The following is a 10,654-nucleotide window of genomic DNA, read 5'->3' as shown; positions in this document are numbered from 1 at the left end:
TCTCTCACACCTGTGTGTCAGGGACTTCTCTACGAACTCTGTCTGGTTAAACTGACAGCTGGAACACTTTCGCTGAATCACGACGTCGATGCCCTTTAAAGTGGCGCTGAAAAGCGCCTTTGATCCGTCCTCCTCCTCGCCGCCTTCCCCGTGTGGAACTTCCAAATCTGCGATCTGCTCGATGGTGCTTCCCGGGCCGGTACACAGACGGATGCTCCCATCTCTTTCTCTCGTACACAAGTTCTTAAATGCATACGACTTGCCGCCCTCAGCCTGGTTAACGTAGCTGTCCCACAACGTCACGCTGATCTCGCCCGTCCCATCGCAGATTACTACTTCTTTGAGCTCAACGTCCGAGCCTCGGACCGTCACCATTCTGCTTAAGGAACTGTGTACTCGAACCTTCCCACGGACCTCTCCTACCTGCATAAATCAACGACAAAGAAAAACATTACTTTTCTTTTCCAGAGCCTAGCTTGAGCTCTGAAACGCCCACTCTGAAATGCACACCTTCTGCTTTGGGCCAAGAGCCTTCACCTCCGCTACACTCATCCTTTTGCAGCCTGGCGGCGAGTGACGCAGAAAAACGGCAGCCTGGTAACCTCCACTTTCGTCCCACGGGAGCATAAAACGTCGTATCAGTCCGGATCAGAGAAGCCTACAAGAAACAGGCGAAGTCCACAATTAAAACTGAGCCCACCAACGATACAGCACAACACACTCCATCTGTAAGGCCGAGCTCTAAAATCAGTTAAGCTACTTACTTAAGCTGCGCCTGACGTTCAGCAGTTTAACTGCGTTGCCGTTCTTTTCAGCCTGACTGAAAACGGATTGCTTGTCCATCGCAAAAAACGACCACTCTATGGTATTCATGTCGAGCGCTTTGTAGAACGGCTGTGAAAAAACGAAGAGCTGTTTCTAGATTGCTTTCTCGGTGACACGTCATGGATGAACCCTTCCACCGCGTCATCGCCGTCTTTTTGCACTTTTGCTGGACTGGCCATTCCGCTGCTTTTCCAGATGTCGTCTTCTGGCACTCCAAGATGGCTGTCTTGCACAAATGACAACATATTCGACCACCCGGGCCTATTTATACCTCTGATATGCAAATTAAGCTCAGACTAAGGATTGGCCTATGCTTCGCATCAAAAGCGAGCGCGGCCAACCAGGTGCATTCTTCAACACATGACGTAAAAAATAAATAAATAAATAAATAAAATACAAATAAGATATTAAAATGCTCTTAAAATGCCCCAATGCCTTAAGACACTGTTTTGTAAAACACCACCATAATCGGTAAACGCATAAAGCACACAATGTACACACAGGCAAGTAAGTCCTGATTAGCCTACAAATACAACACATTAAAGCAATTTTAAATGCTTCCATATAGAAAACCTTTCTAAGGAAAATACTTAACACATCGTTAAGCTCGTGCGATCATATTATGCTCATCTGTGTGTCTGCACGTACTATACGACGATTTATTAATAATGTTGTGTTTTTTTTTTTTTTCTGCTGACTCGGGTCTTTTAAAACTATGGTCTTAAGTCATTGAACCACATTAAGCGCTTTCCTTTAATGGTTTTCTAAAAAATGAAGAATTAAGCATTTTTCAGTGTGCCCACAACCATTTTAATCACTCAGTGCCATTCGTAACATTAACTTAAAATTTAAATAATGTTCCTTCAAATCTGCTGCTATAGCCTACTATGCTGCAAGGGAAGAAAGGAAAAAAAAGAAGAAGAAAAAAAAACCAGCAAAGAGTAAAATCACCTATGAATCACACAGTAGCCCATAACCCAAGAGAGACGGACAGAAAAACCTTTGTTAGGCTGAAAGAAATCAATCGTTTGACATCAGAACACTTAATATTTATACTATGTTATGTTACCTCTTATCGTAACTGTCTTTTATAACTGCTGTTTTACATGAAATACGAATGTGCAAGTTAAGGTTTAAGGGTCAGCTTGTATTATATGCTCAAAATGTGTCTAAATTCTCTAAACAAAAAATAAGTTTAAATAAAATATTTTGGACAAATTAAATTGATAACCACACAAATATCGCATAATAGCAACAGTGCCATGAGCCTACAAGCGCACCTAATTAAATCATCGTCATAGACGTAATCACTACAGGACCTAGCTGAACACATGTAGCCAATAAAACCACCACAGATTACAATTGAAATTATTAAGACATAATCTACTTTTCTAAACATGTTTTTGCTTCATTACTTTATGCACAACCCCATTTCCAGAAATGTTGCCACATTTTATAAAATCCAGTAGATCAAGATTCTGGGATTTGTTAATTCTCTTTAACCTTTGATTAACTGACAAACGTACACAGAAAATATTTCCAATCTTTCCACATTCCAAATTGATAGTATTTTGTAAATACAAACAAATTTTCATTTTAATGCCTGCAACACACTCCACAAAAGTAGAAACAGAGCCAAAATAAAAGTTAAAAGCTTTTAGAATATCCAAGTTAAACTGCCTATAAACAACCAAATATCATAATTACAATTATTTAGACATAATCTACTTTTCTATGCATTTTTCTTTACCTTGAATACCATGTTTAAGAATACATTTATTACAAACAAATTCCTAACATGTCTAGTAAGGTAAGAAATGCAATATTTATTGAACAATTTTTGAATGTAAAGCGTTTGTCAAACCTTTTAGACACAGAAAACTTGGGTGATGAGAGCGCGCGGCCCAAATGTATGTTGTCCATATTTCTTATAACAAACACAATCCATTTCAGCACATAAGCGCAATTTCAGACGCTGTATTAAACTAATTTAAACTTAATCTACTTTTCTATTTAAGCTTTTGTCTTTACAATGGCATAGCCCTGTACATTTTAAACAAATCAATCTTCACACCTGTAGCCTACTTGAGTAAAAGAAGCACACAGTACAACAAATATTTAGATAAACGAAATATATTTATTTAACATTTATTACAGCCTATAAACGAGCAGAAAACTTGGTGAACTACTGAACATTTAAAGGAAACGTAAAACACAATAGGTTATTACGGAAACATAGCCTATTCGTCAAACCATGCTCTTCTTCACGAAGCTGCGAAACTTGTTTAGGCCACCGAGCCAGGAGTCGCCGCACCGCCTTCCTCTGCGACCTGCCCTTCAGCATGCTCTGCCATCTGCGACGCACCTTCGTCTGTATCGCCGGCCCGCTGGTCATCCGCGCCGGAAGCACGTCTCGCATCCGCAGCTTCGATAGATAGAAGAAAGCCATCCACGTTCACTTTTACGTCGAAAAACTGCCGACTGAAGAAAGTGATCTTCGATGGCCTCCGCATCGTTAAACGCACTGCTGAGTCCGGCGGCGCGCAGGTAGGTCGTCAGCGCGGAGCTGGTCAGCAGCACTCTCTCGTCGCCGTCGGCAGTCGAGAAGATGGCTTTTCCTCCAAAACAGGTCGAGAAAGCTAGTGACGCCTGCTACTGGTTGCATCTCTCACACCTGTGTGTCAGGGACTTCTCTACGAACTCTGTCTGGTTAAACTGACAGCTGGAACACTTTCGCTGAATCACGACGTCGATGCCCTTTAAAGTGGCGCTGAAAAGCGCCTTTGATCCGTCCTCCTCCTCGCCACCTTCCCCGTGTGGAACTTCCCAAATCTGCGATCTGCTCGATGGTGCTTCCCGGGCCGGTACACAGACGGATGCTCCCATCTCTTTCTCTCGTACACAAGTTCTTAAATGCATACGACTTGCCGCCCTCAGCCTGGTTAACGTAGCTGTCCCACAACGTCACGCTGATCTCGCCCGTCCCATCGCAGATTACTACTTCTTTGAGCTCAACGTCCGAGCCTCGGACCGTCACCATTCTGCTTAAGGAACTGTGTACTCGAACCTTCCCACGGACCTCTCCTACCTGCATAAATCAACGACAAAGAAAACATTACTTTTCTTTTCCAGAGCCTAGCTTGAGCTCTGAAACGCCCACACTGAAATGCACACCTTCTGCTTTGGGCCAAGAGCCTTCACCTCCGCTACACTCATCCTTTTGCAGCCTGGCGGCGAGTGACGCAGAAACGGCAGCCTGGTAACCTCCACTTTGGTCGCACGGGAGCATAAAACGTCGTATCCGTCCGGATCAGAGAAGCCTACAAGAAACAGGCGAAGTCCACAATTAAAACTGAGCCCACCAACGATACAGCACAACACACTCCATCTGTAAGGCCGAGCTCTAAAATCAGTTAAGCTACTTACTTAAGCTGCGCCTGACGTTCAGCAGTTTAACTGCGTTGCCGTTCTTTTCAGCCTGACTGAAAACGGATTGCTTGTCCATCGCAAAAACGACCACTCTATGGTATTCATGTCGAGCGCTTTGTAGAACGGCTGTGAAAAACGAAGAGCTGTTTCTAGATTGCTTTCTCGGTGACACGTCATGGATGAACCCTTCCACCGCGTCATCGCCGTCTTTTTGCACTTTTGCTGGACTGGCCATTCCGCTGCTTTTCCAGATGTCGTCTTCTGGCACTCCAAGATGGCTGTCTTGCACAAATGACAACATATTCGACCACCCCCGCCTATTTATACCTCTGATATGCAAATTAAGCTCAGACTAAGGATTGGCCTATGCTTCGCATCAAAAGCGAGCGCGGCCAACAGGTGCATTCTTCAACACGTGACGTAAAAAATAAATAAATAAATAAATAAAATACAAATAAGATATTAAAATGCTCTTAAAATGCCCCAATGCCTTAAGACACTGTTTTGTAAAACACCACCATAATCGGTAAACGCATAAAGCACACAATGTACACACAGGCAAGTAAGTCCTGATTAGCCTACAAATACAACACATTAAAGCAATTTTAAATGCTTCCATATAGAAAACCTTTCTAAGGAAAATACTTAACACATCGTTAAGCTCGTGCGATCATATTATGCTCATCTGTGTGTCTGCACGTACTATACGACGATTTATTAATAATGTTGTCTTTTTTTTTTTTCTGCTGACTCGGGTCTTTTAAAAACTATGGTCTTAAGTCATTGAACCACATTAAGCGCTTTCCTTTAATGGTTTTCTAAAAATGAAGAATTAAGCATTTTTCAGTGTGCCCACAACCATTTTAATCACTCAGTGCCATTCGTAACATTAACTTAAAATTTAAATAATGTTCCTTCAAATCTGCTGCTATAGCCTACTATGCTGCAAGGGAAGAAAGGAAAAAAAAGAAGAAGAAAAAAAAAACCAGCAAAGAGTAAAATCACCTATGAATCACACAGTAGCCCATAACCCAAGAGAGACGGACAGAAAAACCTTTGTTAGGCTGAAAGAAATCAATCGTTTGACATCAGAACACTTAATATTTATACTATGTTATGTTACCTCTTATCGTAACTGTCTTTTATAACTGCTGTTTTACATGAAATACGAATGTGCAAGTTAAGGTTTAAGGGTCAGCTTGTATTATATGCTCAAAATGTGTCTAAATTCTCTAAACAAAAAATAAGTTTAAATAAAATATTTTGCCAAATTAAATTGATAACCACACAAATATCGCATAATAGCAACAGTGCCATGAGCCTACAAGCGCACCTAATTAAATCATCGTCATAGACGTAATCACTACAGGACCTAGCTGAACACATGTAGCCAATAAAACCACCACAGATTACAATTGAAATTATTTAGACATAATCTACTTTTCTAAACATGTTTTTGCTTCATTACTTTATGCACAACCCCATTTCCAGATATATTGCCACATTTTATAAAATCCAGTAGATCAAGATTCTGGGATTTGTTAATTCTTTTTAACCTTTGATTAACTGACAGAAGTACACAGAAAACATTTCCAATCTTTCCACAGACCAAATTGATAGTATTTTGTAAATACATACAAATTTTGATTTTAATGACTGCAACACATTCCAAAAACGTAGAAACAGAGCCAAAATAACAGTTAAAAGCTTATAGAATATCCAAGTTAAAGTGTTTTAAAACCATCCAAAATAAGCTGATGAATTAGTAATACTTCATGATAACTCTTTTCAAGCAAAGCATGATATTGTCTCACCACCCTCCACTGAATGTACATGACCTTTGACCCCTCAGATGGCATTGAATGAAAAATCATCATGCTATTGTGTTAAATATTACTACATGGCCTCTGGAACTCTTTTAAAAACTGTTGTGACTTAACACAGTCTGCTTCTGCACCTAGAAATGCAACTTGAATCTCTGTTAATCCAGCAGAAATCTATTTATCAATTCTATACAGACATGACCCAAGCTTCTCAGGCCCAAACTCATCTCAGATGATCCAAGATAGTGGAAATGTGTGATGTGCTCAGGACAATCCACTTTTCAGTTTGCTTTTTAGAAAAATGGACATTAAGTTCTCAGTCTCAATGACAAAAGTCCCATCCAGACATTTAATCAGCAACAGGTGCAAAAGCAAACATCTGTTACGGTTTGGGAGTGCATCAATGTTAATGGCATGAGTCAACTGCATTTGTATGGAAGAATCATTGATGGGGAAGTATATATTGGGATTAGACAGAGACATAAACTGCCATCAAGAGGACATCTTTTCCTGAGAAGCAAGAAAACGACTGGCCTCATTCTGTACGTGCTTCAACAGAAGAATTTATTAGACACTCTATTCTATAAGGAACGTTCTTCACTGACGTGCCTGCAGTACAGATCTGTCTTTCATTGAAAATGTATGACCACACATGAAAAGCAGAATCACACCAGGACAACCACAGACTGTTCAGCACTTCTTGCAGGCAAAATGACCATTAATTCCATTGCAAAACTGCAACAATTCTTATCCTCAATTCCCAAATGGTTACAAAGTGTAATTAAAATTAAAGATAATATGACAAGGTGGTAAACATGACTCTATCCCAACTTTTTTGGAGTGTGTTGCAGCCATCAAAATCAGAATTTATTTATATTTACAAAAAACACTTAAGTTGGTCAGTGAAAACATTGGAAATCTTTTCTTTATCCATCATTCACTTAAATAAAGGTTCAAAAGAATTAACAAACCACAGATTCTGACATTTTATCACATTTTACAAAATGTCCCACCTTTGAAATGTGGTTGTATTATACCTGCTGTTTTACACAACATACAAATGTACAGGTTTAGGTTAAGGTTTGGCAATAAGCTTGTATTGTATGCTCAAATATGTCTATATTCTCTAAGAAACAGCCACAAAAAAATACATTTAAATAAAATATTTTGACTAAATTGAAAACCACACAAATATGTCTTAATGGCAAAATTGTCATTCCCAGTGGCTACAAGTGTACCCGGTTGAGTCATCCTCAGATGTACTGAAATCTTACTTAACATATCACTAGGTACAGGACCTAGTTGAACATATATACCCTATAAAACACAAATGACAACTAAAATGCTTTAGGCATAATCCACATTTTTTGTTCTTTACTTTGTATACCATGTTTAAGAAGGGCCTGTCTAAATTCTCTACGTAAAAAAATAAGTTTAAATAAAATTTTTAGCTAATTAAATTGCAGCCCACACGAATATGTCAGTCGCTATACAAACGGATCTAATAGAATCATCCTCATAAATGTCATGAAGACAGCTCCTTAGTATCACAGGACCTAATTGAACACAAGTAAAACAGCCATAATGCCTTACAAAGTTCCAAGACCTTAAGTCGCAAGTGTATGGAACTGAGAAACATGACTTTAAAGATTTTAAGTTGCCCTGCCAAATTAATTATAGGTAGGACACTGCAAATCAGGCAAATAGATGTTTTAGCAATGAAAATTATATAAAAAAATCTTGAGCTCAAACTTGACTTTTGACCACTATTTTAAAGTCACTGTAGCCTACTCTGCCTTTGTATTGTCAGCAAAAAGTGAGAAGTCATGCCAAGGCAAAAGAGACAGGTGTAGCTGCAACCTGGAGCAATGGGCGTGCCGAAAGGTAGGAGCGTGCCTAAAAGTTTTCTTATTGGTGAAAGGTGTTTTACTGTGTTGGCCAATCAGCGGAAAAATATACATTTACGTAATTTCCTTTAGACAACAGAAGGTGGCGGCGATAAGACGTGAGGTAATTATTCATCATACATTTATCTATACTTTATATACCACAAATGTATATTAAGATAGCTTGTTACAATACGATCTTAATTTTTTCCTTTTCGTTATATCTAGCAGCTTTAGTAGTTTATTGTTGTTTACAGACATACTGTATGTACAGTGAGACAAAACGATGACCGCATCTGCATCGAAGGTGAAGCTCTCAGAGTTGAAAGTTTGTATCGGCATCCTTTTTCTGCAATACAGTACAGAATACATCCTGTGAAGTACCATTTCCAGAGAAATATAAAAGGAAATGACTGTGTAAGTTACATTGTTTTTAATTCATTGATTTATCTCTATCAACATAATCACACACGATATTGTAGTAACAATATATTGTAATCTTTATTTGCTGAAAAATTACAATCAGTCAAATTTGTGTTTTTAGCACACCTGACACATCCCTAAACTGGAAATTTAAAGCAGAGCATGCACCACTTGCAGGTTATTGTAGCATATGTAAGCACACTGCCATATGCGTCACCACAGTATGGGTCACCATACTTGGCTGAATGAATGTCACGTCACGTCATATGCATCATTTATTTTTGCACTGTTAATCAATTTTACATTTTCACGTAGTGCAAGTCAATGTAAGGAAGATACTGTACTACAGATATTTAAATCTTTTTTTGTATCTACTCCACTTTTTCACTGTCTGACCATCATCTTAATGTTTATGAAGTTCAATGTTGTTTTTTTTTTTTTTTTTTATCTAAAGCACCTTGTTCAGTAAGTATTTACATGTTTCTCATATCTGTCAGGTCTAAACATGATCTGTTTCTGTTGTTCTGATGAAGGAAATTTGTATTGGGCGGGATTCAATGTCTGTTGAGAACCATGTGAATGTGCTTCAAAGTGAGTATCGGAAAACACATCCAGACACCTGGACTGTCAAAGATCACACGGCACGAACATTCTCCTGGAGACGCTTAGAAAGCCAGCGCACGGAAGGATGTCTGTGGAGGATGTACAAAAAAAAATACCCATACTTAAGAACTCCTGCTGGAGTGAGTATAGTAAAAAAAAATCATCAACTGTAAAATATCTTCTTTCAAATCTTTTCTTGTAATATTTTATTCTTCTGTACCCTTTTAGCCCATCTGTTAAAAATTTAAAACAATACCTTTAGAAAACAATGTAAGATTTATCAGTGTAAACAAGGACATGAAATGCATCATATATTGTGACCCTTATACATTAGCTTCTAATAGTTTTTGCAGTTCTGCACTGTATGTAGCTACACTGTCTGAGCCAAAGAGGATGGAACAGAATTTGATGAAATTGAAAAGCATTTATTAGTTTTTTATTATTATTATTTTGTATTTTATTTTTTAATGTAGGGAGACCCTGCTACACCCTTTCCTACCATACACCTGATGGATATTGACTGTAAAATTGCAATCATAGGAGGAGGGTTCAGTGTGGTGACAGAAGAGTGAATAGACGTTTGTCAGTGCACCAGCCTTGATGAAGCCTTCATAACAGCCTTCTGTATGTATTTTCCTTTCAACATTGTATATCCAACATACCTGAGAAAGACACCGACTTTCCTTCAGAATCACATTGTCAACATTGTGGAAGAGGAAGACAAGCACTGCCAGTAACTTTACTGAATAATTAGCCTTTTGTATTAGATCCTCATGCCTCAACTGTACCATTGCCCAAAGTGCACTCGAAGGACATTTACTCTTTTGAAGTTACTCCAACATGTTAAACCAAAAATTTGTATAACCTATGGTATAGATGAGTGCCAGTCACCTTTTTTTGTGATTCCATTCTTTTAGAAATCATGCACAGGAATCATATGTACTTTTAGTAACAAAAATGACTGTCTCAGTGAAGAGTCAGCAGTACAGTTGTCTTATAATATAACGGAGAAAGGTCTGGCTGCAGACTTGCACTTGCACTCTCACACACTTGCGCTTCTGCTAGTGACAACACTTGCAGTCTTTTTTATTTTATATTTAGAAATACTTATTGGTTACTTTTGGTTTGAATCTCTCAACATTTGTTTTTTTCTTGTGTAGTTATCATTGACTGGAAGTCTTTCAGTCCAGATATAAGGAAGACCTACAGAGTGAGTTTGAGCTCAGCAGGTGTGATGGCTGTGGATGCATCTACAAAAACACCTCTGGATATTGTAGCCATGGAAAGAAGGGGGTCTTCACAACTTTCTATTCAGACAAAGAGTTTGCTGAATTTTGTTCTATGCACTGCTACTACAGAATAAATGAATGAGTGGTTTATCTATTTATCTATCTATCTATCTATCTATCTATCTATCTATCTATCTATCTATCTATCTATTATATTTGATTACACACATTTCTAAGGTCCCTGACTGATCAACTTTTTTTTTACTGAATTGGTGACTGAAACTGAAAGCTAAATAAATGTTTTAGTGCATATAGCTGTGTCTGTTTGCTTGTGTAACTTAACATAAGGTTACTAAGCTCTGACTAATTTTTAAATTTTATAATTTAGTGGTTTTGTCAACTATATATTTTTCTCTATCAAGCAAAACATAGTTTT

At 38.4% G+C, this 10,654-nt stretch overlaps 1 protein-coding gene across 1 annotated transcript; it reads right to left on the bottom strand.

The window, feature by feature from the left end:
* Window positions 1–3,535: 3,535 nt before the first annotated feature.
* Window positions 3,536–4,555, bottom strand: LOC109074031. The gene is made up of 3 exons (XM_019090086.2): window positions 4,252–4,555; window positions 4,000–4,145; window positions 3,536–3,913 (listed from the first exon to the last, which is right to left on the bottom strand). Exons 1-3 carry the CDS (start codon window positions 4,553–4,555, stop codon window positions 3,536–3,538), a joined length of 828 nt encoding a protein of 275 aa, XP_018945631.2.
* Between the last annotated feature and the right edge of the window lie 6,099 nt (window positions 4,556–10,654).

This window comes from Cyprinus carpio, unplaced genomic scaffold (assembly GCF_018340385.1).
Source record: "Cyprinus carpio isolate SPL01 unplaced genomic scaffold, ASM1834038v1 S000000171, whole genome shotgun sequence".
Taxonomy (NCBI): Eukaryota; Metazoa; Chordata; class Actinopteri; order Cypriniformes; family Cyprinidae; genus Cyprinus; species Cyprinus carpio.
Note: the sequence above shows the minus strand (reverse complement) of the source record. Positions and strands in the feature narration are given on the sequence as shown.